Source organism: Babylonia areolata, chromosome 3 (genome assembly GCF_041734735.1).
Source record: "Babylonia areolata isolate BAREFJ2019XMU chromosome 3, ASM4173473v1, whole genome shotgun sequence".
In the NCBI taxonomy this organism is placed as follows: Eukaryota; Metazoa; Mollusca; class Gastropoda; order Neogastropoda; family Buccinidae; genus Babylonia; species Babylonia areolata.
This window is the reverse complement of record NC_134878.1, coordinates 44360748-44387857: the sequence shown is the minus strand read 5'-3', so window position 1 is coordinate 44387857 and position 27110 is coordinate 44360748. Positions and strand designations below refer to the sequence as shown.

The 27110-nt window shown below is 42.5% G+C and overlaps 1 protein-coding gene across 4 annotated transcripts in view; it reads left to right on the top strand.

The window, feature by feature from the left end:
- The window catches only part of LOC143280007 (tRNA dimethylallyltransferase-like), a 31167-nt gene extending 4665 nt beyond the window's left edge, over positions 1-26502 (top strand). The window contains exons 2-13 of one of the 4 annotated variants that reach the window (XR_013054982.1): positions 3423-3602; positions 5074-5214; positions 7235-7333; positions 8490-8962; positions 10526-10668; positions 11975-12086; positions 15017-15135; positions 15874-15951; positions 18602-18711; positions 22836-22953; positions 23488-24422; positions 24931-26502. Coding sequence is in view for 2 of the 4 variants with exons in the window: in XM_076584446.1 (XP_076440561.1) it covers positions 3423-3602; positions 5074-5214; positions 7235-7333; positions 8490-8962; positions 10526-10668; positions 11975-12086; positions 15017-15135; positions 15874-15951; positions 18602-18711; positions 22836-22953; positions 23488-23594 (1680 nt within the window). In the remaining 2 variants the exon portion in view is untranslated. Of the gene's footprint in view, positions 1-3422; positions 3603-5073; positions 5215-7234; positions 7334-8489; positions 8963-10525; positions 10669-11974; positions 12087-15016; positions 15136-15873; positions 15952-18601; positions 18712-22835; positions 22954-23487 lie in introns of all 4 variants that reach the window. The other 3 variants (XR_013054981.1, XM_076584446.1, XM_076584447.1) reach the window with 3 other exon arrangements.
- Positions 26503-27110: the final 608 nt, after the last annotated feature.

Genomic DNA, 27110 nt, shown 5'->3' with positions numbered 1-27110 from the left:
GTTGACATTCAGGCGTTTGAGTGCTTTCATGCCCTGACGCCGTCTCTTGGGCTGGATGCGGAGGTTGAGCTTGGAGACGATAAGGCGGTGGTCTGTCCAGCACTCGGCGCCGCACATGGCCCTCGTGACTCGTACGTCCTGCCTGTCCCTCTTCCTGACGATGACAAAGTCGATGAGATGCCAATGCCCAGAGCGAGGATGCATCCATGACGTCCTGTTACGGGTAGGGAGGCAGAAGATGGCGTTTGTGATAAGAAGGTCGTGCTCGGCACATGTCTGGAGAAGTAGTTGGCCATTGCTGTTACAGTTACCAACCCCATGCTTCCCAATCACGCCTTCCCAGGAGGCCGTGCTGTCACAACCAACTCTCGCGTTAAAGTCACCAAGAATGATGAGCTTGTCTGCGTTGGAAACAGTGGTGATGACAGCGTTCAAGTCCTCGTAGAACTTGTCCTTGATCTCATCCGGGTTGGTCATGGTGGGTGCGTAGGCGCTGACAATGGTGGTAAACTTCTTCCCGTTGCATTATAGGGAGTTTCATCGTCATCAGGCGATCGTTCCCTCCTTTCGGGGGGCCAGCCAGCTTGCCAACGAGGGTTGTCTTCACTGCAAAGCCAACTCCAGCCTCACGTCTCTCTTCAGGTCCGCGACCACTCCAAAAGAAGGTGTAGCCTGCGCTTCGCTCACAGAGTTCGCCTTCTTCTGCCAGTCTGGTCTCACTTAAGGCAGCGATGTCGATGTTGTACCTGGCTAATTCACTCGCAATGAGTGCTGTGCGTCTCTGTGGTCTGGCTGAGTCGCCTCTGTCCAGAAGCGTACGCACGTTCCATGTGGCAATGGTCAATGGGGGGCTCCTTGTTTTCTTCTTTCTTTCCTTTGTGTGTCGACCGCTTGAGTAGGGTCCCCGTCAGCCGCGGTATGCTGACTAGGGTGGTGTGGAGCAGGCAATGTTTAGGGCACCTTTTCTAGCCCCTTCCTCATGCCATGGAGGTGAGCAGTGCTGTCCTGAAGAGGGCTGCTCAGTCGTTCAGGGGGCTGCCGATCTTCACCGCTGCTCCAGTCGGTGAAAAACGACCCTATGGCCTGAGCCGCCTGTGTGCAGGTCCGCGGCTACGACTGCCAGTGTACCCACACCTGTCGCTTCGTCGCTCGCCTGTCGCCACAGGGCTTGGGGAAAATGATGGTATGGGATGAAGGATGACTGATGACTTGCGCGATGACTTTGTTTATAGTGAAGAGGAGTTGCGCACCGTCGACCTCACTCTCTTGTCCGAGACCGTCTGTATCCAGTGGCAAGACGAGGTCAAGACGACTGGAGATGGAAGCGGATGCAGTGGATGACCAGGATGTCCTATGTGCCTCATCCTGCCCTCAGCACTCCACAGTGCTCTGCTGCAACCGCCTTCCTCTCCGTTGAACCATGAAGGTTTCTTCCGCAGAGTCCGCCGGATCCAGTCTTCACATGCTTGGGTAGACAAGCCCTAACTCACCGAGGGTTTGAGACCCGTCGGCTACCCTCACCTAGTTTAGCCAACCTGTCAAAGCTGTTGCCCGGGGGTTGGGCGCTGCCGCATGCTAGCAGCGTGACAAGTCCCCCCCCCCCCTCTAGAGGTACTACCCCACCCGTGCACCCCCTAACCCCTTTTTCTGTCATTAGTATGCCGAACAAATCTTTTCTCTGCGCTGGAGCTGTATTGAAAATGGTGCAGGTTTTTTTTTTTTTTCGTAATTCTTCGTATCTTTTGCAGTTGAATATGAAATGATTTTCATCTTCTGGGCTTTCGCCACACATTGGGCAAGGAGATGTTGCTACGTCTGAATCGAACCATCTTCTGTTGGCATTCAGTCCAAGTGTTTTCAATCTGAGCTTCGCAAAGCAGATTTTGTGCCATTTATTTGTTATAATCTTAATATACTTCTCTGTTTGAAGTATTGATTTAAATGAATAAAACCATTTATACCTATCATTGCTCTCTATTTCTCCTTGCCAATTTTGTTTGTAACATGCAATGTCTATCTTTAAATTCCGATACAAAGCCGCTCTCGTGCCCTACTCCTTGGCTCTTCCAAACCAGACCGAATCCATGTTCCGTTAGTGTTTTATTGATATGAAATACCCAGTTCTGTTTGCCCTTCTCCTCTTGCAGCAGCTGCATCTCGTATGCTTGTCTACACAATCGTGATGTTGGCAGTGTTGTTAGTTTGGGCCAATATTTTATGCATTTTACATGCAATGGGTACCTGCCGGTTTCGCCATACATTATAGTGTTTGATGAGTGTAAAAAGCGCTTCGTTGCAAGTGTATGTACCTGTTCCATTTGGTTATTTGGCACGAGTCCCCATATTTCCGCTCCATAGTTCAAGGCTGGTTCAATTTGTGTGTCGAAAAGTTTCCAAAAAAGCTGTGCGTCAGTCGAACGCAGTCTCTTGAGTGATTTTATAATTTGGATTACACCTTTTTTCCCTTTTCTATTTGCTTCATTCCACGCAGACGTCAAACTCAATTTTGTTGTGAATAACATTCCTAAATATTTATATGTATTGGTTATTTTCATTTCCCTATCACCATAGCAACATTTTTCACGAGTCGAAAGATGACCTCCATTGCGGAAAACTATAATATTGGTCTTATCGAGATTTACTGTTAGTTGTAGTCTGTCTGTTTCTTGCTTAAGGGCATTTAATTGATTTTGTAACCCTATGGGTGTGTCAGACAAGTGAACAACATCATCGGCAAACAGTAGTAAGAACAATTCTGTTGCGCCAGGTATCATTTGTATTCCACTAATGTTTACCCTTCTTTGCCGGATAACTCCACTGCCAATTCATTGGTGAAAAAGGAAAACAGCTGTGGGCTTAACCCCTCTTGGACACTGAATAAATACCTTTGTCAGGAACACATACAAGTACATAATCATAGATGCTTTTCACAGCCATGTAAAACTTCCCATGTACCCCGCTCTTTCTTAGAGTACTCGGGGGAGTATTGACGCGGGGGAGTATCGACACGGGGGAGTATCGGGCTGACCCCCATGTGTACGTGTGTGTGTCTGTGTATGTAGAAACTAAGACTTAGCATCTACCAACTTTGAGGTGACAAAGAGTACGGGATTGTCACATCGTACATCAAAATGTCCATCTAAAAGATCATATATCACATTTTGTCAGTGCTGGTATCACCGCAGCATTAAGGGCGGCCATCAACACCTCTCTGCAACCTGCTGATTTCCTCCACATACAGTTTTTGTTTTTTTTTCCCCATGCGCCTCTGCAACGATTCTGATAGTAATAATGCTTTGCACTAAAATTGCATTGTAAATTCTTCCACGAAACATATCACAAAACATTTTTTTTTTAATCTTTCCAATTCAGAAAAAATAAAGTCCTTGTTTTTTCTCCCAATGTTTATTTTTCACGAATAGAAAAAGGGGAGTGATTCACAAATCGTCCATCCTATTGATGTCCCCTTTAACAAGATGGCGGCTGCCCGAAGACTTCCCGTGGTCGTGGTGCTAGGAGCCACAGGGACAGGAAAATCGAAACTTGCCATTGAACTGGGTCACAGATTCAACGGAGAAATTATTAGTGCAGATTCTATGCAGGTATTTATCTTGTTCCATTCGCGCGTTTGTGTGTGTGTGTGTGTGTGTGTGTTTACCTTATTCATTTCTTAAATGAATATTCGACCCAAAGGAATCTTTGCTGACATGTGTACTTACGTGTTATTTTGGAGTGATTTCTTTTAGCTGACGAAAATGTGTGTGTGTGTGCGTGCGTGTGTGTGTTTTGTGTGTGTGTGTGTGCGCGCGCGCGTGCGTGCGTGTGTGTATGTGTGTGTGTATTTGCACAGAAAACATAAATTGATAATTGATGTTATATTCATATCCTCTTATGCTCATATCCCCAAATGTTTTGAGCAGTTCATTTTGTTGTCTTTCAAATCATACCATACAACAGGAGTGGTTACAGTGTTTGACTTTTGATCTGAGGGACCTGGGTTTGGTACTGACACTGCCATCTGGTGGGTTAAGGTATCTCAGATCTCCCAGGTAAACATGTGCCTTTACACCATTGAACAAACCTTTTTTTTCAGTAAACATGTGGATACCTAAAGAGCAGAGTTGAGCAGCAACAAGTTATCACCATAATGTAATAGACTAATACCATTCATGTGTATACTCATTCAGAAGATAAAACAAATAATTATGTTAAACGATCCATATCAAGGTTCAGTGAGTTCTCAGCAACAGTTGGTTATAGAAACATGAATATACCCAGCTTGTTCACTCCCCAAAATGGAGCATGCCTGTCTGAACAGTTGGATAAAAACATTCATTCACATAAAAACCTGTAGATTATTCACATGGGTGAATGTTGGTGTAAGCAGCCTAAGAATGCTGAAAATCAAGAATCAAACCATACTTGATGTGGAACTCCTGCAGATAGTCTTCATTTCAGCAGTATTGTGTTGTATCTTACAGTTAGATTAATATTAAGATTTAGTACTGAAAATTTGCATTTTCCTCTGCTCATCTATTCATAAGAAATAGATTTGATCATGTAAATTTATGTAACAAAGTCAGTTTTTACATGTAAAGTTTATTGATGTGCAGGCCTATGTAAAAAGAAAAGTGCCTGTCCTTTAAAAAAAATGTGCCTTACTCTTACATACCAGAACCCTTGGATATTCAAAAAAAACAGTTTAGTAATGATAATGATAGTAATAATAATGATAATCATATATATGGATATTTATAATGCACAGGGGCTCAGAGCGCTTGTGATTAACACCTCTTTTGGGGGGAGGAGGAGGGGGTGGGGAATGGTTTAAAAAATTAACAACACCAGGCACTTAAATCAAGGCTTACAAACAAGCTGTACTCATTGAATGTGTCAAACACACACACATGCATGCACACACACACACACACACACACACACACACACACGCACACACACATGCCATACCACACAACAATGCCTAAGACATCCATATAGAACAGATTTGTAACAAATGTGATAATTATGAGAAACGGTTTAGAAGGTGAACCCTCTCTGACTATGTGTATGCAGATGTACAAAGGACTGGATGTCATCACCAACAAAGTGACAGCAGAAGAGCAGGCCCAGTGTCCCCACCACTTGCTGAGCGTGCTCAATCCCCTGAGTTCCAACAACACTGTGGTGAACTTCAAGAACTTGGCTTTGCCTATGGTATCCTTTCTTGTTCAGTTATGCTTTAAGATCTGGCAGAGGATGGAATTACTTGATGATTTGATCTGTTTGTGTTTTTGTTTGTTTAGCTCATGATTAAAATTGAGTGTTCAAAGATTGTTGTATGTGCAGTGCTGGTACAGTGAAGCCTGAAGAAACAAAACATTCACCCACCTACCTGCTCTTACGTTACCAGAAATTGATATATACAAGCAGACACACACACACACACACACACACACTAACACACTAACACACTAACACACACACACACACACACACACACACACACATATATATATATATATATATATATATATATATATATATATATACACACACACACACACTCGCTTTCCCAAGTTTTCTTTCAGGTATATTTTGTACCAGATATTACGATTTTCCACACTATTTGGAAAAAACAGATAACAGTAACAGACATGGACTACACACTGTTCTGTCAGTGTATATATTTATATTCTGTATGTGTGTGTGTATGTGTGTGTGTGTGTGCTTGATTGTGATTAAGGCAGTTGCAGGCCTGTATCTACTAACAATGTTGATCTTTTCTTCACCCTGAACCCACTGTGCGCCAGTATTGGGATTTGAATCAGGGATCTTGGTTTGAAAGTTGCATGCTCTAACCTTTTTGCTACATCGTACATGCCTGTTATCAGGCTCTCTTTTCTTTTCTTCTTTTTTCATTTTCTTCCTTCTCTTGCTTTTCTGGTTTTCTTGCAAATTACTGTCAATTATTTTGTAAATGCCCAGAATGTAGTGAACGCCCACACACCATTTAAGATTAGCATGAGTAACTGTACATTGGGTTAAATTTCTCAAGGCCTGACTTAGCGCGTTGGGTTATGCTGCTGGTCAGGCATCTGCTTGGCAGATGTAGTGTAGCGTATATATGGATTTGACCGAACGCAGTGACGCCTCCTTGAGATACTGATAATGGGTAAAATACCTTGTATACGCCCATCTGCACAAAGACTTTGATTATGAACTCATGATAAGTCAGTTTGGTATTTGTAGTTAAGTCGCTTTACAAAGCAGTGCAGATTTAGACTAAGAAATAAAGTAAAAGAATAAAATGTGTGCATAAGATGGCGATGTGTCATGAATTGAAAAACGAAGTGAGAGTGTGGCATTACTCCAAAACGCAGGGTTTTGTGTCAGTAGCCATGTTGTTCTCACTCCTACAGACCAGCAAGTGCTTTGTGGTGAAACAAAGGGAATGAATGGGCTCTCACAAAAGGTCATATTACCCAGTTTAATGCCCACCCCCCAACTTCTGGGTGAAATTTGTGCCGAGTTGGGATTTGTGCTGACAAGAGAGTTTACAGTACATGCAGAAATACCAAACCCTGATTTTCTGTAATTGTATTTTAGATATTTGTTTCAAATTTCACCCCCAGTTTCACCCTCCCTCATCCTCCCCCATTTACCAGGTTCCCCCCAACTCACCATTTGTATTTTTGTATTTGTATTTCTTTTTATCACAACAGATTTCTCTGTGTGAAATTCGGGCTGCTGTCCCCAGGGAGAGCGCGTCGCTATAATAGAGTGCCACCCCCCTTTTTTTTTTCCTGCGTGCAGTTTTATTTGTTATTCCTATCGAAGTGGATTTTTCTACAGAATTTTGCCAGGAACAACCCTTTTGTTGCCGTGGGTTCTTTAACGTGCGCTAAGTGTATGCTAGCACATGGGACCTCGGTTTTTTGTCTTATCCAAATGACTAGTGTCCAGACCATCACTCAAGGTCTAGTGGAGGGGGAGAAAATATCGGTGGCTGAGCCGTGATTTGAACCAGCGCGCTCAGATTCTCTCGCTTCCTAGGCGGACGCGTTACCTCTAGGCTGTTCATCCCCCTCCTCTTCTAAATGATAATACTCAAAATAATATATACATTAATACTCAAACAAAATGTTTTCAGTTACCGATATATGTGACAGGACGTTAAACAAAATTCCTCCTCCTCCACCAAACCTGCTAATGAATTTTTCCTGAGCTGGTCCAGATGGAGAAATTGTTGGATGACAACAAAGTGCCTGTCATAGTTGGGGGCACTAACTACTACATTGAAGCGCTGCTGTGGAACTTTCTCATTGACAAAGAGGTGGGGTGTCATGGGTGGAAGTGTTGTGGGCTGGTTAGTTCTGTATGTCGGTTCAGATGTGTGTGTGTGTGTGTGTGTGTGTGTGTGTGTGTGTGTGTGTGTGTGTGTGTGTGTGTGTGTGTGTGTGTGTTTTCCGTTTTCTCTCTCTTCACTACTTTCTATTCTGTCAAATAATATGATAGGATGTCTGTTTGTGAATGTATGTATGTATGGGAGTGTGTGTGTGCGTGTGAGTATGTATGTGTTTGTGTGTGAGTTTGCGTGTCTGTGTGCCTGTGCGTGTAGGTTTGTGTGTGTGTGTGTGTGTGTGTGTTGACATTGTTGTTGTTATTGTTTTCTTAGAATTAATATTCTGAACAAAGGGAATCTTTGCAGATATGTGTACTTTTGTGTTATTAGTTTTTAGAGTGATTTCTTTTAGTTAACAGTAGTTTGTGTGTGTGTGTGTGTGTGTGTGTGTGTGTGTGTGTGTGTGCACTCAAGAATATGTATGTTTCTTTGCTGTTTTTTATTTTAGTCTTGGTTTTTTGGGGGGTTGGGAAGTGGAGGTGGTCATGCTATTTTTCAGAAAGTCTATGGTAACTTTCTTTTTATCAGGTTGGCTGTTTGAATCTTTCAAGCATTTGTTGGTGTGTTATTTAGATTGATTGTATTTACTAGAAAGCGTCTTTTTACATGTGTACTTTGTCATAGGACACACGCATGCACATATGCATGGAATTGAGGATGTGCATGAATGTGTTACAGAGGTTTTCAGTCAATAATTGCATTCATGAAAGTGAAATAAGGAATAAATGAAACAGCAAACAAATGAATAAACATGGGGCTTGTATCTGTAGATAAAGGTTTGTGAACCCCAAGTCGTAAGGTTTTGAAAACCTGAGACAAAAGTTCATGACACTCCATAAAGGAGCCAGAGAAAGCTGATGCACATTTCATTGATATATATTTATTTTAACCAAATTAGTTCCCTTCTCACCTCCCACACCCCATGCACAACAAATGTGTTTTGAAGGGGTGGGAAGTGGGGCAGATGGCGGACTTTTAAATCACCCAACAAACCAAACAGTTACTAGTATACCAAAATAAGTGGGGTGCAACTTTAGAAATATAAAAAAAAAGTAGTAAACGACCAGTGTATCTTTGTTGTTTCCAGACAGCAGACTTAGCAAAAGACAGCAGCAGAGCGGAAAAGCCTGCAGTTTGTGAGGGCATCAGCCATGCTGCAGTGGACACGAAGAACATTGAGGACACCCCTCAACAGACGACCCCTAAAGACGACGACAGTGTCTGCAAGGACCAGCCATCTCCCTCACCTTCCCAGCTCCGCCATGACAGGAAGCCAAAGAAATTAGCAAGGATGGAAGGCGGTGTCACTGAAGAACCAGAATCTGCTTCCAGTGAAGATGAGGCCGTCAGGAGTTCAGACGAGAAAGAGGGCCTGTCTTTGAAAGTGGGTGAAAAGCGGAGCATCTGCAACAACAGCAACAGCAGCAGCAGCCAAGCCAGACAAGAGAAAGAAGGCAAATACGCTGGGTTCGATTCTGCCCACTTGCATGGCCTCTTGCAAAAAGTGGACCCGGAATCTGCGAAACGTCTGCACCCCAAGAACAGGAGAAAAGTTGTTAGGTAAGAGGTTATGGTTTGTTTGTGCAAACTTAGTTACGATCAGTGTTGATTGCTTTTTTTTTTTCTTTTTTTTTCCATTTGTTCTGCTAAGGTTTGATCATTTGTGCTGTGACGGCATTGTCAGGTATTTGTTATGATTAATTCCTAGTCAGTAGAAAGCATGCTTATCTGTTCACGTGTTTATGAACAGAAAGACGTTCTGTGTCTTGTTAAGTGGCTTCCTGTTAGAACAAGAATTCAGTATAAAGTAGCTTGTCTCTGCTTTCAGTGTCTCTATCACAACAAATATGCCTCTGTATCTTTCAGATCTTCTCCATCTGGACCACCCTTCTAGGTTGCAGCGCTCAGTTGACACCTCTCTGCTGACATTTCCTTGATTCTCCCTTGAGAACTTTTGGCAAAAAATCTTTCTCTCCTTTGCCCCAACAGTCTGGAACTCCCTGCCTCTGTCCCTCATAAAAGCCCTGTGTTTTTCAACTTTCGAAAAGAATTTAAAGACGCATCTATTTCTGCTTCACCAAGCATGATGCGTACCAATGAGTGCCTGTTTGTGTATGGTGATGTGTTGTAGGGAGGGTGAGGGTGTGACTGCTTTTAAACTTTGCATTTTAAAATGTAGATAAATAATGTATTGTGATGTGTGTGACCGGTTGGAAGGGAATTTTCAGTTATTGTGGTATGGTTTTTGTTTATCGTGATATTGAAAATAGTTTTAAGTATTGTGATAGGGTTTTTAAGTATTTTGATATGATATTGCATCATTTAGGCTTTTGCATGTGATACATATGATGGGTGTGATGATTGTGTGCGTGTGAGTGTGTGTGTGTGTTTGTGTGTGTGTGAGTGTGTGTGTTTGTGTGTGCATAAATTTGTGCTTGAGTGGTTGGTTGGCTGACTGTAAAGGGCTATGCATATAAGTTTTTCATCTTTTTTTTATATTCAATTTCAGGGTTTAAATGCAAGTTTTAAACATTGGTATTTACGTTGTACAGCACAGTGCTTTACTTGGAAAGGTGCTTTATAAAATAGACTATTATAATAATATAATCCAATACAATACAGTGCATCCAATCTAATCCAGTACAGTGCAGTCCAATACCACATAATACAATACAATACTAGACAGTACAATATACAATACAGCACAGTACGATACAATACAATACAGTATAATATGATACGATACGATACAATACTGTATGCAGTACAGTGCAGTGCAGTATATCACAACACAACACAGCACAACACAACACAATACAGTATGCAGTGCACAATACAATACAATACAATACAGTACGATGCGATATGATATAGTACAGTACGATACAATACAGTACACTACAGTACAATATGATACAATACAATTCTACAATACAATATGCAGTGCAGTGAGACATATCACAACACAACACAATACTATACAATATGCAGTACAGTGCAGTGCAGTGCAGTGCAATATATCACAACACAACACAGCACAACACAACACAACTCAAGACAACATAGCACAATACAACCCAACCCAACCCAACCCAACCCAACACAAGTGGCTGTGTGTATCAGGGCCCTACAGGTGTACGATGACTACGGGGTGGCCATGAGCCGGATCCATCGCATGCAGCACAGCCACGGCAGCACACCTGGGCTCAGTGGTGCTCTCCGCTACCCACACTGCTGTGTCTTCTGGCTGCAGACCCGGCAAGACGGTATTGTAACTTCTCCTCCCCCCCAACCCCCTCCCCACCTTGTTTTTGAGATTCTTATCCACTTAAAAACAACAACACAGATACCAAAAAACAACAAAAAAAGTTTTATTTTTATTTGTGTGTGAAATTCGGGCTGCTCTCCCCCTAGGGAGAGCAAGTCGCTTCACTGAGAGCGCCACCCCCCCTTTTTTTTTTATAGTCAGCAGTTGTTTTGCTTTGATTGAGCTGTTAAAAAAAAAAAAAGAAGAAAAAAAAAAGAGAAGAAATCTGATGGTTTGAAGTATATCAGACTTTTCTTTCTCTCTCTCTTTTTTTTTCTTTTTTTTGCATTGTGCCAACAAATGAATTTTATACTATTTTCATTGGCCTTTCTCTCTGGCACTGCATTATTGAGGGGAAACAATCCCGGTTCGATATTAAATGTATTATTTCCCTTGCGCTGTTGGTCTTGTTGTGGGGGTTTATTTTTGGTTTTTCTTTTTTCGTTCATTTTTTTCTCTTTTTTTTCTTCTTTTTTTGATAAGGTTTGAGATTTTTTACATGGCATTGCCAGTAGGTCATTTTTGTTGCCTGCATATGATAACAAAATGTAAGGATTATGAAACTTGTGCATGTATTTTGTATGAATCCTGTTTTTGCTATCTCCTTATGGTTTTGTTTTCTGGATGATTATGCAACCATAGGTTAATCATCAAATAAAATCATAAGTTAACCAATTAACAAACACCCAGCAAAGATTCGGAATAATTATTTGGATGTGACAGTAAACTGAAGTCTCAATTGCAGTGCACTTAGTGCATGTAAAAGAACCCAAGGCAACAAAGGGCTTGTCCCTGGCAAAATTCTGCAGACAAATGAACTTTTGATCTTTTTATTTTATTTATTGTAATCCAGGAAGCATAACTGAATCTAAGTGACATATGTATATGTTGAGTGTTATGCTGTGTGTGATGTTTTTGTGTGTATATGTGTACAGTAATTAGTGTCCCAATGTTAGGCTGGATGTCTGTGCAGGGTTGTGCATGCAATGTGTCATTTTAGTGTTTGAATGCATGCTTTACACACTCTTCTCTCTTTTTTGTGTGTGTGCATTGTATAGCGATCTGAGCAAGTTTTGCATATAAAGTTCCTACATAGATAAGATTGTTAGTATTATGAGTCATAGCAGCAGTAATTTTCCTCATTACAGTAACTGTTTGAGAGCTTGATCATGGACATAATCTTTCACGTTTTATTGTTCAGTGAAAGTAAAGACATCTGTCAGCAGGTGATGCTCTTTACACAAGACTGGACTGTTGTGTTGCAGTTCTGGATGCACGCCTGGATGGGCGAGTGGACGACATGCTGAACAACGGCCTGATGTCAGAGCTCCACACTCTTCACTCCCATTACCTTGACAGCATCGCCGCTCAGAATGGGTGGGTTCTCTGCCCTTGGATCTTCATCCTGCAGCTGATGTGGAGTGATGGCCCGGTGGTTACGCGTCAGCGTAGAATGCGAGCTAGAAAGCGAGAGAACCTGAGCACGTGTGTTCGAACGTCAATATAGAAAGCGAGAGAATCTGAGCATGCTTGTTGGAACATCCGCATAGAAAACAAGAGAATCAGAGCATGCACGTTCAAACCTCCGCATAGAAAGTAAGAGAATCTGAGAACGCATGTTCAAACCTCCGCAGAGAAAGTGAGAGAATCTGAGAACGCATGTTCAAACCTCCGCAGAGAAAGTGAGAGAATCTGAGAACGCATGTTCAAACCTCCGCATAGAAAGTGAGAGAATCTGAGTGCACATGTTCGAACATCTGCATAGAAAGCAAGAGAAACTGAGCGTGCATGTTGGATCGTCTGCATAGAAAACGAGAGAATCTGAGTGCGCGTGTTCAAACGCCAATTTAGAAAGCAAGCGAATCTGAGCATGCATGTTCAAACATCTGCATAGAAAGGTAGAGAATCTGAGCATGCTTGTTCAAACCTCTGCATAGAAAGAGAGAGAATCTGAGCACACATGTTCGAACGTCTGCATAGAAAGCAAGAGAATCTGAGCGTGCATGTTGGATCGTCTGCACAGAAAGCAAGAGAATCTGAGAACGCGTGTTCAAACCTCTGCATAGAAAATGAGAGAATCTGAGCGCACATGTTGTATCGTCTGCATAGAAAAGGAGAGAATCTGAGTGCGCATGTTCGAACGTCAGTTTAGAAAGTGAGCGAATCTGAGCACGCATGTTCGAACGTCTGCATAGAAAGTGAGAGAATCTGAGCACACATGTTCAAACCTCTGCATAGAAAGTGAGAGAATCTGAGCACACTTGTTCAAACCTCTGCATAGAAAGTGAGAGAATCTGAGCGCGCATGTTCGAACGTCCACATTGAAATCAAGAGATTCTGAGTGCGCATCTTGGAACGTCTGTATAGAAAGCGAGAGAATCTGAGCGTGCATTTTTGAATGTCTGCATTGAAATCAAGAGATTCTGAGCGCACATCATGGAACGTCTGCATAGAAAGCGAGAGAATCTGAGCGCGCATGTTCGAACGTCCGCATAGAAAGTGAGAGAATCTGAGCGCGCATGTTTGGATTTCACACTCACCTGTACTTTGTCCCCCTCCACTTGACTTTTGGTGGTGGTCTGGATGCTAATTATTTGGCTGAAAGGATAAATCGAGGTCCCGTATGCAGCCCGCACTTAGCATGCACATGAAACAACCCATGGCAACGAAAGGGTTGTCCCTGGTAAAATGCCGTAGAAAAATCCACTTTGTTAGGAAAAGAAATACACTTTCTGACAGAAAATAAAAAAAGGAAATAGAAGGCTGGCGCTGCACTGTAGCAACTTGCTCTCCACAATATAGTACAATACAGTACAATACAATACAATATAACACAATACAGTTCAGTTCAACTTGTACATTCACTCATATTCTGTTTGTTGGTTTTGACATGTGCAAGACATTTTTACCTGTTGTTGATTTTGGCAGCCACAATTGTTGCGATATTGTGTGCTGAATCAAACAAACGAAATTTGCAATTTATACATAGTGTGTGCTCACAGTCTTGCAGTCATATGTATGTCACACAACTGCACATTTATGATCTGTTGATATGGTTCCTGCTTCTCAAATACTCATTGTCAGAAAAGAACCTTTCTGCTGAACATCAAAGATCCAAAGAAATTTAATCCTTTTGCCCCTTTTGGGGTGTGGAGGATACAATAACAATGCATACTCACTGAATCACAACTTCAGTCCAACGATGTCCCTGAAACACGCAAAAACGCACACCCACGCATGCACACACACGCGCGCGCTAATGATAATGATTTGCAGCAAACCAAATCAACAAGTATGTTTTAGATGTAACAAAAGTTACAATCTTTCCAAGTTTTATGAATTTACTTAGATTAATTTATGTTTTCTTCCCATTACTGAATAAATTGCATAAACCGAACATTGACATATGAGACTTGTATTTATGTGGTATCAATTTATTTTGAATTACAGTATTTTTGGGACATTCTAAAACAAAATGAAATTCATCCCCAACAGTACCCATATTACATTGCTGGCAAATTCGGTTTTCTCTGTTTTCGCCTTCTCTTCTTCCTGTTTCGATCTGCTGCTGAGATGAAGTGGAAGAAGATGGTGCTGGATAAGACATGTCCTCAGAAGCTATGTTTCCAAGAACAGCCCTTCACCAGACACCAGGGGCCGTATTCAAGACAAAATTCATTTTGCCTTCAGACAAGTTATCTTTGACATGGTTGGGACCCACGGGTACAGTTTACCTTGAAGGACAAGTTATCTTTGTATTCAAGACACATGCAGTTTGCTCAGACTAACCCATTGTCCTTTTTTTTTTTAAAATCCCAACGATTCCTGTCTGCGCATGCTCTCAGTTTCACTTCTTATCGCACCACAGCTCGGCACATTGTCAAGAGAGTTCGCAAAACATGTGCTTTCCGTAAAGCACGGCTGTTTCCCCCCCCCACCCCCCACCCCCAAAAAAAAGAGCATGAGAAAGACCAAGTGAGACATGGCACAGAACTGTTGTGAAAGAACTGAAGGAGAATGGCTGTACCTGGGAGAAGCTAGCTCTAAGACAGCACAGGACAGGCAGCAGTGGAGATTTTCTGTTGGCGGCTTTGTGTGCCACAGGGTTCGAAGGGGGTTAAGAAATGCTATCCATGCCTACAACCATCCAGTCATGAATCCATGGAACATTGTCATTTTACCTTGGCCTGTTCTTATTCTGTGTTGGTGGTTTCATTTCTTTTGTGTGTGTGTGGTGGTGTTTTTTGTTTTTTGGGTTTTCTTTGTTGTTGTTCTTTTTAATTATTGTTTTTGTTTTATTTGGTCAGGGAGCCAGACTACACTCTCGGCATATTCCAGAGCATTGGGTTCAAGGAGTTCCATGAGTACTTGATCTTACCAGTGGACAAACGAGAGACAACAGAGGGGAAGGAGGTGTTCCAGAAAGGTGGAGTGAGAATAATTATTTATCTTCATAAGACATTGTATCAGACTGTAGCTACAATCCACATTAAAACTTTTGGGTTTGAACTTAAAAGTTTTTGTTGACTTGATATTGATTTGTTTAACAGTATTAATCTGAAGTATGTCAGGTGAACAGTAGTATTTTAAATATGTGATGTTTGATTGAAATGAATATTTCTTTTAATGTTCAAATTCTGATTCTATATTTTAATTTTTTAAGATTTTTTATATTTTTTATAATCATTTTACAAGTAACTGAAAAGGAAAATCAAGATACAACTGAGAACAGGAGCCAGTTGCATTGCTTGGACGGAAGAGCCTAGTATGGTCGTAACGCGCTACTAACTGTGTGTAGTATGACCAGTGGCGTAGTTCGGTCAATGTAGACACATGTAACTGTCAAAAAGTTAGAACCAAGCAATGCATCTGGCACCAGGACTACATACTCTGTCTTGGGCAAATGGTATAGGTAAATCTAGTATTCCTTTCTTTATTTTTTCATTTTAATGTTGTTTTTTCTTCTTGCTCGTCTTTCCATCTCTGTCATGTTCAGTGGCAAACCTGGGAGTTATAAAGCAAGAATACTGATTTTATGTCAGTGGGACTGAAAATCAGAATGATGAATGAGAAACCATTCCCAACTAATCAATGTAGACTCATTGTCATCATTATGAATGAAATAAGTCAGGCAATTTCATGATGTGTGTGTATGTGTGTTCAGGTGTTGAAGCTTTGAAGTTGGCTACTCGTCAGTACGCTCGAAGGCAACTCAAGTGGATCAAAAACAGATTTCTGAAACGTAAGTTATTAGTCAGTTCTTTCTCATTATTCCTTACTCTGCCGTGTCTAAAATATAAACAACAACACACACATCTAAACGAATGACACATACCTCTGTCTAAGTATGCAGACTCGTCATCACGCAGATGCGTTTTGAAGCATGTTCACATATACAATCGTCATTTGAGTAGAGCACCCATGAGGCATATAACACCAACCCTCCTACAAACATGCCTGTGTTGAAATCAGAAATGCGCTTTCCTCCACACACACACACGCGCTCACATATTGACACATGCACGCATGCATACACTCAGGCACTCATAAACAAATATATACACAGACACTCATAAGACACTAACTTGCATGCACGCACACTCACTTTTAATATGTTTTGAAACCAAATGTAGTATTCCTTGCTTATGTGGCAGTCATGAACATTCAACGACAAATTTACCTGCCACATGAGGGGTGTAATAGCTGAGTTGTTAAAGCATCGGACTTTCAGTCTGAGGGTCCCGGGTTCGAATCTTGATGACGGCATCAGGTGAGTAAAGGGTGGAGATTTTTCTGATCTCCCAGGTCAGCATATGTGCAGACCTGCTAGCGCCTGAACCCCCTTCGTGTGTATACCGCAAGCAGAAGGTCAGATATGCACGTTAAAGATCCTGTAATCCATGTCAGCGTTTGGTGGGTTGTGGAAACCAGAACATACCCAGCATGCAGACCCCCGAAAACGGAGTATGGCTGCCTACATGGCAGGGTAAAAACGGTCATACATGTAAAAAGCCACGCGTATACATGCCAGTGAACGTGGGAGTTGCAGCCCATGAACGAAGAAGAAGAAGAAGACCTGCCACATGCTGAAATGCCACATTCCTGTGCTGTCAGTATTTAGCGGGGAAAAAAAAATTTCACCCCATTATTTTATTTAATTTTCTTTAATGACCTTTTTTTTTCTTTTTCTTTTTTCTTTTTATATATTTACATAAACAAGTACATACTTTTAAACAATCAAAATGAACACATACAAAAATTGAAGCATCAAAGCAAAAGATGCACACACAATCATCATCATCATCATCATCATCATCATCGTTATCATCAACATGAATGTTTCACAGAGAATTGTGCTTACACTTCTCATCCCTTGACCCTACGTTAGTATGATTTCGCAAAATCTTGTTAATGTTTAATAGAACAATATATTATAAGTATACTGACTTAAAAAACAAAAAAAAAGTATAATGACTTATGACGATGATGTTATTGTTAATGTACACTGTATTCTTTCTTTTTTCTTACTTTGTTTTTTACCCTTTCTTTTCCATCTACTCTGAATTGTTATAATGGATTCATATACAAAATAAAACGGTGGTCGACCCAAGAAAGTCTGGGAACATGCAAAAAAAAAAAATAAAAAAAAAAAAATCTTGTTAATGTAGGAAGTTTTCAAAGCATTGTTGAAAGGACCTGTTGGTCACTGGTACAGGTGTGTGGGGTTTTTTTTTGGGTTTTTTTTGTTGCTTTTTTTAAATTGTGATTTGCTTTTTAAGATTACAAGGATGTTGTGTTGTTTATCATTATGTTTTCACAGTTGGACAGATTGTTACAGTGGTCAGTTAGCTGATGATGTATGCTGTAAAATTTTGTATAAATTTTGTTCTTCTTCAAATATCACATTTTATTAATAGACCTTACACCAAATTGAACAAAACATATACAACTATATGATGAAAAAAAAAAATGAAAAAAGAAAGAAAAAAACAAACAAAAAAAAACGTCTGCCTGTCTGTCTTCAGCAGCAAGACTTGACCAGCAAGTTGGGTTTATATGAAGGTCAGGCACATGCTCCTTTTTAAATTGTTATTTAATTATTTCTTTTTAATAGCAGATGTTGTGTAATACAACATGGAATAGTTTGCATACTTTGAAAAATTCTTTAACTCTTTCACTGCCATAGGCAACTGTAGTCGACTAGACAGTGCACTGACCTACGCGACTTCAGTTGACATTGAGGGTTCATGTAAACCAGACCGTTTTTCACATTGTAACTTCTTCTTCTTCTTCTTCTTCTTCTGCGTTCACTCGTATGCACACAAGTGGGCTTTTACGTGTATGACCGTTTTTACCCCGCCATGTAGGCAGCCATACTCCGTTTTAGGGGGTGTGCATGCTGGGTATGTTCTTGTTTCCATAACCCACCGAATGCTGACATGGATTACAGGATCTTTAACGTGCATATTTGATCTTCTGCTTGCATATACACACAAAGGGGATTCAGGCACTAGCAGGTTTGCACATACGTTGAACTGGGAGATAAAAAATCTCCACCCTTTACCCACCAGGCGCCGTCACCGTGATTCGAACCCGGGACCCTCAGATTGACAGTCCAACGCTTTAACCACTCGGCTATTGGGCCCGTCATTCACATTGTAACAAAGCTTGACAGCTGCAGCCAGTTTCCCTGCCATTAGAACAATGACTAACCTTTGACCCCTGACCTGACTGAGTTTGCAGTGAACAAGTCATCTGTGTTGTTTTGACATGATCAGAAGGCTGTGACTGAGAACATCGTATCTAAAATATTTGGCGCTGGGGAGCGGTTTCCATACAGAAACTTGGTGGTGAAAGAGTTAAAGTGACACTAACACTGACCCACGTTCCAGGAGCAGGAAGCCATGTTCCGGCGGTGTACAGCCTGGACTCCACAGACCCTTCCCAGTGGTCCTGTGACGTCCTTCAGCCTGCCTCTGACATCCTGACAGCTGTTATCCAGGTATGGTCGTTGCTTTTGTCATTTACACTCTACCCAGATTCAAACACTCCACTGTTGGCTGCTGTTCTTTCTCTGTCTCTGGACCTTGCACTTGGAATGAACTTCCTCTTTCGCTTCGTCAGGTCTCCGCACTCAGCTCTTTCAAGTGTGGCCTTGAAACCCACCTCTTCTCAAGATATCCTCCCTCCCCTGCCTCTTCCTTCTCTTCAGTTTCTCCAGTTTTAGAGTTATGTATGCGTCTGAATGACTGGTGTGAAAGCACTTGGATTTGTCTCTGCACAAGATTCAGTGCTATATAAATACTATTCTTCTTCTTCCTTGTTCGCCTCCCGTTAGATGAGCAGCCCGGTGTCCTCAATGAAGGCTGCTGTCCGTCGCAGCTCCTCCAGGATGCTGTACAGCTTGGCTTCCACTGCTGTCGGTGTTGGCCAGTACTTCCTCCTGGATGCTGCATGCGTCGTACAGTCTTGAAGGATGTGGTCGGTTGTCATTGGTACCTCACAACAAGGGCTCTCTACACTCTGTCCAATGCCAAATTTTGTGTGCATGTGGTGGAGCAGGTGGTTGTGTCCAGTCCTCAGATGGAAGATCTTGACCTGTTCCCGTCGTTCCAGCAAATGGTATCTGTCTTCTGGGTTATATTTGGGGTGCTGGAGGTTCCACTTTATTCCTTGCTGTGCCTTGATGATTGTCTTGATTTCATCGTATAACACCAGTTTGTTGGCCTGCTCCTTCTGTGCACCATCTTTTGTCAGAATGTCTGCTTTTTCATTGCCTCTGATGCCACAGTGTGCTGGTACCCATTGTATCACTACTTTCTCCACTCTGGCACTCAGGGCAACAAGGGCTGAAGTGAGATGGTTCTGTTCTTTGCAGCAGGAGTTCATGAGGGCTTGGAGCATGGAGAGAGCGTCTGAGAACACCACCACCTGCCCTGTTGTTCTTGTGGAGTTCTGCGAGACTGTTGTGGCTGCCTCACAGAGGGCTTCTTGCTCAGCTCGGAAGTTGGTGGAGTATTTTCCTGCTGGGATTGCAATTTCTTCATCTCCGTCTTTGTATCGGAGGAAGTTTCCAGTCCACCATTCCTTGTTGCTTCTGTGTCGGAGCCACCTGTAAAGACATAGGTCCAGTCTTCCTGGGGGTACTGGTTGCAGATGTACTCCATGGCCAGGGCCTTCCTTTGGGTGTCTGACTGTGTTCCTCTCTTCTCCACTCCAGGAATGCTGGTGACGACTGTTGGGAACACCCGCCTCTTCCAAGATGGGTGGGTGACATTTGCTGGGATAGGCTTTGCTTCGTGTTCCATCAAGACTGGGGTTTGTCTTTCAAGGCGTCCTGACTGGTGGATGAAGCTGCCTCTTTTCAGCCGGCTCTTGGTGGGTCTGCTCATTCTGTTGTCCATTGGATGGTTTTCAAGGCGTTTGAATTTTGCTGCCTGGATGAGGATCTTTGTGTCCCTTCTGTCTTCCAATGACTGTAGCCCAGTGGTCTCCTCCATCTTCAGGATTGGGGTGGAACTCATGGCGCCAGTTATGACACGCTGAGCTTGGTTCTGTATCTTGTTGAGATGGTCGAGGTTAGACTTTGCAGCTGATGCCCATGCTGATGTCCCATACTCAGTTACAGGTCGGACTCTCCCTGTATAGAGTCTATACTATTATTATTGTTGTTATTATTTTGTTTGTGCACATTCGCTGAGAATCTGTCAGTTTCATTTTCTCTCGTTCTTTTGAAAATAGTAACCTGCCCTTGCGCCCACTGGCTGCACTGTGTTGGCCTCTGCCTTTTTTGTGTTTAATCTGTGCTTTCCCTGTTTTAATCTGGAAATTTTTTATATGTGTGTGTGCGTCGTATTTCCAGGACATCTAAGGTCGGAACAGTTTTATCATATTTATTTGCTTTTTAGAACAATATTATAATAACACTGTCTTCCATTACAACTAATACAATCAAACTTGGCAGTACATCCATCCCTCTGTCCACTTCAGTCAGGAACCTCGGCGTTGTCCTTGACAACACACTGTCCATGCAAACATTTATCAATCAGACATGTCAATCCTGCTACTGTCAACTGCGGCGCATCAGTTCCATCCGGAAATATCTGTCCACTGACGCAACATCTAGACTTGTCGTTTCTCTCATTCTCTCTCGCCTTGACTACTGTAACTCTCTATTGTCTGGTTTGCCCGCTTCATCCATTCAGTCCCTTCAGCGCATACAAAATTCTGCTGCCCGACTCGTCCTCAGAAAGAAAAGATCTGAGCACACCACTCCTCTTTTGCAACATCTCCACTGGCTCCCTGTCTCACACCGAATAAAGTACAAGATCAGCACTCTATGCTACAAATGTATTCACAAATCAGCCCCTTCCTATCTCTGTGGCTGCCTTCACCTCTACACTCCATCTCGCTCACTACGATCAGCTTCGGATCCACTCCACTTACACATACCCAGATTCAAACTCTCGACTGTTGGCCACCGTTCTTTCTCTGTCTCTGGACCTTGCAATTGGAATGAACTTCCTCTTTCGCTTCGTCAAGTCTCCACACTCAGCTCTTTCAAGTCTGGCCTTAAAACCCACCTCTTCCCAAAATAGCCTCCCTTCCCTGCCTCTTCCTTGTCTTTTTAGTTTTTTTTTCAGTTTTAGAGTTATGCTTGCGTGAGAATGACTGGTGCGAAAGCGCTTTGATTTGTTTATGCACAAGATTTAGCGCTATATAAGTACCATTATTATTATTATTATTATTAAAATCAGAACACAAAAATTATCTATGCAGTTCGGATGTGTATGTCAAGGTGCATTGCGAGATATGCTCATGTGCCAGTGTGGATGGATCTTGTATGCATGTGACTGCTTTTGTTTTCATGCATGTCTGGGAAAGTCTGTGTGTGCCTCAGACGTTTATCTTCTTCATTATGGACTAAATATTGCCCGCTCATGTCAGTTGCATTTATTTCAGTGATGTGACAGTTAAACATGTTTGACCATGATTTCATGGAGCCTTACCTGTCTGCAAGTGTGTTATCATGAGTCACTGGAGGGGTGATGTTTTGGACTTTTTGCATTCACCGATAGTTGTTTTCTCATTGAATTAGGGACTTCTCTTTTACACAGTCCATTAAGTAATTTTCTCTAATTTTACTGAAATATTCATTTCGAATATTCATCTTTAATTCCACCCTCCTTGTACCTGGTTTTCCCCCAACTCACCATAACCCCTCCCCCTTCTCCTACTCCTCTCCTACGTTTTTAAACGATAACATTCAAATGTGAAAATGACGGGCACAATAGCTGAGTGGTTAAGGCGTTGGACTTTCAGTCTGAGGGTCCCAGGAGCCTGCTAGGTAAAGGATGGAGATTTTTGCCCATCTCCCAGGTCAACATATGTGGAGACCTGCTAGTGCCTGAACTCCCTTCGTGTGTATACGCCAGCAGCAGTTCAGATATGCACATTAAAGATCCTGTATCCATATCAGTGTTTGGTGGGTTATGGAAACAAGAACATACTCAGCATGCACAAGCCCCGAAAACAGAGTAAGGCTGCTTACATGGCGGGGTAAAAACAGTCATTCATGTAAAAGCCCACTCGTTTACAAACGAGTGAATGTGGGAGTTGCAGCCCACTAACACAGAAGTAGAAGAAGAAGAAAAATGTGAAAATGTATACTAAAACAAAATGTCTACAATCATCAGTATGTGTGACGAGACATTAAACAAAACTTCCTCCGCCTGCGTGCATGCCAGCACCACCCCTACCCTCCATGAACAAAAACCAAAACCACCAGGAAACAGACGAACAAAACAAAGACACAAACATCAGAGAAGGAAACTGTCAAAGGCATCTCCATTGGTGTCCCCATTTTCATTAAAAATTTAAAAAAACAAACAAACAGAAAGAAGTGTTTTCCTTATTTGGATCATATTGAAGATGATTTAAATTGTAAAGTTCAAAGGTGATATTGTATCCTCACAAAAGCTGTCAGTTAGAAACTCACGCAGTTTTGAAACGCAGATTGGCAGGTGTGTATCTTCATGTCTGTTTAATTTTTTTGTTCCGATTCTTGCAATGATTTTAGATGATACAGTTTGACAGTGGTGTGTGAGGTCAGGTCTGATGTTCCAGGGCAGCAAAGTGCCTGTGGAACCCATGTCTCCTGATGCTGTTCCTGGAACAGTGCACGTGCACAACGTCTGTGACGTCTGTGATGGTCGTGTTTTCACCACTCTGCAGGAGTGGCAAGGTAAAAAAAATTTTTTTTTTTTTTTAAAGAAAAAAAGAAAAATATAGTCTTTAAAGGAGAGAGACAAAGCGTGTTCCATGGCTTGCATGCAACCAAGAAAAAAAAACAACCGAACCCCCCAAACCCCTGAAACATCCAACCAATCACAAAGCAAATACTTTACTTACAAAAGGGATACCAAGAATTGTGTTGAGTTGCACACTGCATTGGATTGTATTGCTCTGTCGTCCTGCATTGTTATACAACATGTTGCATTACGCTGCATTTTATTGTAATGTATTCACGTCTCAAACTGTAGTAGTTGTTTTTTTGCACCATTGTCAAAATGTTGGTTGACTGTTATTAGCAAAGTGAAGAACTTTTTTTTTTTTTTTTCAAACAACTAAAAAAAAAAATTATAAAAGAAGTGACAAGGTAAAAATTTATCTGAATTTTTGTAACAGAGCCACAGGTAAATGTTACATGATTATCATCTTTGCAGAATTTGTTATGTCTGACATGACAAGTTCAGTTTGCATTATTTCCTCCTTGCAGCGCACCAGGGAAGCCGAAAGCACAAGAAGAGGCTGCAGCACAAGCGCCACAAAGAGAAAGCAGAACTCCAGAAACAGCGGCCTTCAGAGCCTGTCCTTGACTGCTAGCAGTGACGGGTGCAATAGCTGAGTGGTTAAAGCGTTGGACTTTCAATCTGAGGGTCTCGGGTTCGAATCTTGGTTACGGCGCCTGGTGGGTAAAGGCTGGAGATTTTTCTGATCTCCCAGGTCAACATATGTGCAGACCTGCTTGTGCCTGAACCCCCTTTGTGTGCATACGCAAGCAGAAGATCAAATATGCAGGTTAAAGATCCTGTAATCCATGTCAGTGTTTGGTGGGTTATGGAAACAAGAACATACCCAGCATGCACACCCCCAAAAACGGAGTACGGCTGCCTACATGGTGGGGTAAAAACGGTCATACACATAAATCCCGCTCTTGTAATATGTGAGTGAATGTGGGAGTTGCAGTCCACAAACGAAGAAGAAGACTGCTAGCAGCGTGTGTGATGGCCACTGTTCTGTCGCCCCACTGCCCCTCTACCCCCCCAGAAATATGAACCATCCCCATCTGGAGCAGCACAGCCCGTCGTTCGTTCTTCACCTTCTCCTGTGTTGGTACAGGGGGAGGAGGGTGGCAGGATGGTCCACACGCTTATCTACCAGTACGGTGTCGTCCTTTAGGGTATCTGTTCAAATCTTGGTCTCGCCCTTTCTTCGAAGCTCGACTCAGGGACTCGGAAAATCAAACTGAGCATTCAGTCATTTGGATGAGATGATAAACCAAGGTCCTGTGTGCAGCACGCACATGGGGCGCTGAAAAAGAACCCATGGCAACGCAAGTGTTGTCCTCTGGCAAAATTTTGAAGAAGAAATCCACTCTGGTAGGTAGCACACACAAATATGTGGTGTAACTGTGTGTGCGTGTCTGACAAGGTGTAACTCTGTGTGTGTGTGTATGTGTGTGTGTGTGTGAGGGTGTAACTGTGTGTGCGTGTCTGACAAGGTGTAACTCTGTGTGTGTGTGTATGTGTGTGTGTGTGTGAGGGTGTAACTGTGTGTGCGTGTCTGACAAGGTGTAACTCTGTGTGTGTGTGTATGTGTGTGTGTGTGTGAGGGTGTAACTGTGTGTGCATGTCTGACAAGGTGTAACTCTGTGTGTGTGTGTATGTGTGTGTGTGTGTGAGGGTGTAACTGTGTGTGCGTGTCTGACAAGGTGTAACTCTGTGTGTGTGTGTGTGTGTATGTGTGTGTGTGTGTGAGGGTGTAACTGTGTGTGCGTGTCTGACAAGGTGTAACTCTGTGTGTGTGTGTGTGTGTATGTGTGTGTGTGTGTGAGGGTGTAACTGTGTGTGCGTGTCTGACAAGGTGTAACTCTGTGTGTGTGTGTGTGTGTATGTGTGTGTGTGTGTGAGGGTGTAACTGTGTGTGCGTGTCTGACAAGGTGTAACTCTGTGTGTGTGTGTGTGTATGTGTGTGTGTGTGTGAGGGTGTAACTGTGTGTGCGTGTCTGACAAGGTGTAACTCTGTGTGTGTGTGTGTGTGTATGTGTGTGTGTGTGTGAGGGTGTAACTGTGTGTGCGTGTCTGACAAGGTGTAACTCTGTGTGTGTGTGTGTGTGTGTGTGTGTGTTAGGCACACGGCACTCACACAGTTTTGAGGCAAATTAGCCGAGTGGTTAAAGCGTTGGACTTTCAATCTGAGGGTCCCGGGTTCGAATCTCGGTGGCGCTCAAAACCTGACTAGTGCTTTGGGATAGACTAGTGCTTTGGGATATGCTGCTGGCCAGGCATCTGCTTAGTAGATGTGGTGTAGCCTATGTGGCCTCCTTGAGAAACTGAAACTGTTGGTAGGTTGCAGCTTCTATGTTTTCTTGGTTCTTTTGGTGGGTCTTTCAGATGTATCACCGTTTTTAAGTCTGCAGCCATTGGTTTAAGGTCGTGCATGCTGGGTATGCTCGTGTTTCCGTAACATATTGAATGCTTACCAGGGAGTAACAGGATCTTTCACGTGCGCATCTGATCTTTTTGCATGTGAATTCACACAAAGGGGATGAAGGCACTATCAGGTCTCCACATGGTGATGACCCAGGGGATCAGGATAACTGATTTCCACCCCTTACCCACCAGCTTTGCTGCTGAGATTCGAACCCAGGAAATGTTGAGAGAAAGACCATGTTGAGAGATGTACATTTACGTCATGTAGATTGACCGGTCAAGATTTGAACTGACATGTTTGATTGACTGTACAGATGGATGTTTCATGTACGTGTTCACTGTACACGTGTTGAAATGAGAAAGCAGACTCAGGCTTTGTGTCGTGTGTCAGGTGGCTTACCTGCTTGAAGTGGACCATGGAAGAGACTGGTTAATTGGGAAAATGGAATAATGTGGCGGCAGTTTGTTCCGCTGGGACTGCTTGGTTCTAGTTCTGCTGCACAGGGTACACCAAGTTTTCTTGTCTCGTCTGAAGACCAAAAAAAAGCTCAACGGCAGCCGTCAGTCGGCTCTAACCAGATAGGCAGCCTGTTGTGCAAAAGACCCCAAGTTTGTAAAGCGCTTAGAGTTTGGGTCTCCGATGGAAGATAAGTGCGGTATAAATATCCATATCAAATTAAATCAAATCAAATCATACCATATTATATAGAAGATACAAAATAAGCAAACACAAACAAGCAAAAATCCATACAGGCAACCTCCCTCCAAACACCACTGTTCTTCCTGGCACTCAGACTTAGGAAGTGTGTCTGTACAGAACCTTACAGACAGGCCGTAAAGCAAAAATATGAAGCCTAATACTAGAACCATATGATACGATAGAAAAGAAGCCAATGAAGCTGAAGTGTGCAGCATTCAGCGATATGAGAAAAAGGATGTATGGTTATTACATTCTTATGCCCTTCTCTCTCTCTGTCTGTCTGTCTCTCTCTACCTCTCTCAATCTCTTTCTCTCCTTGTGCAATATTTGAGATCCTGAAAGGGGAAAAAATTGAAATAAAGAATTTTATGAAAGTTAATCACTTTGTGTGTGTGTATGTGTGTGTGTGTCAGATGTTGTCTTTTGTGTCACTAATTTCCTGTATCATGTTCATGTGTGTGTGAAAGTGTGTGTGTGTGTGTGTGTGTGTGTGTGTGACAAGCCCTAGGGGGGCCGAGGCTGAAGACGAAACAGATCACTTGAGCATACACTATACAGCTGCTACTCCACATCAGCATTCCACTGACCACCTTGTCACAAACAGCTGGGCATTAGCGTGTGCGGCAATCCCACTGTTGGAAAAACATAAGGGGGGAGGGAGGGTCGTCAAGACACATTGACACAAGTGATGGGCCGGGCCCTCTCTGCCTGCCAGCTTGAGCGAGGAGAAAAAGGGATGTAGCTTGGCGGCCCGACGCCTATTTCTCTTTTTTCGCATAGTTTTCTCCCTTGGACTGGAGAGGTGGACTCCACAGGTGCTTTGATCTCTCTCTCTCTCTCTCTCTTTTAATTTTTACCTTTTTTTTGTTGTTGTTTGTTTTTTTTGTTGTTTTGTTGTTGTTTTTTTGTTTTGTTTTGTTGTTGTTGTTGTTTTTTTTTTTTGGGGGGGGGGGGGGGTTCCCCCAAGGGGTTGGGGTAGAATGGATC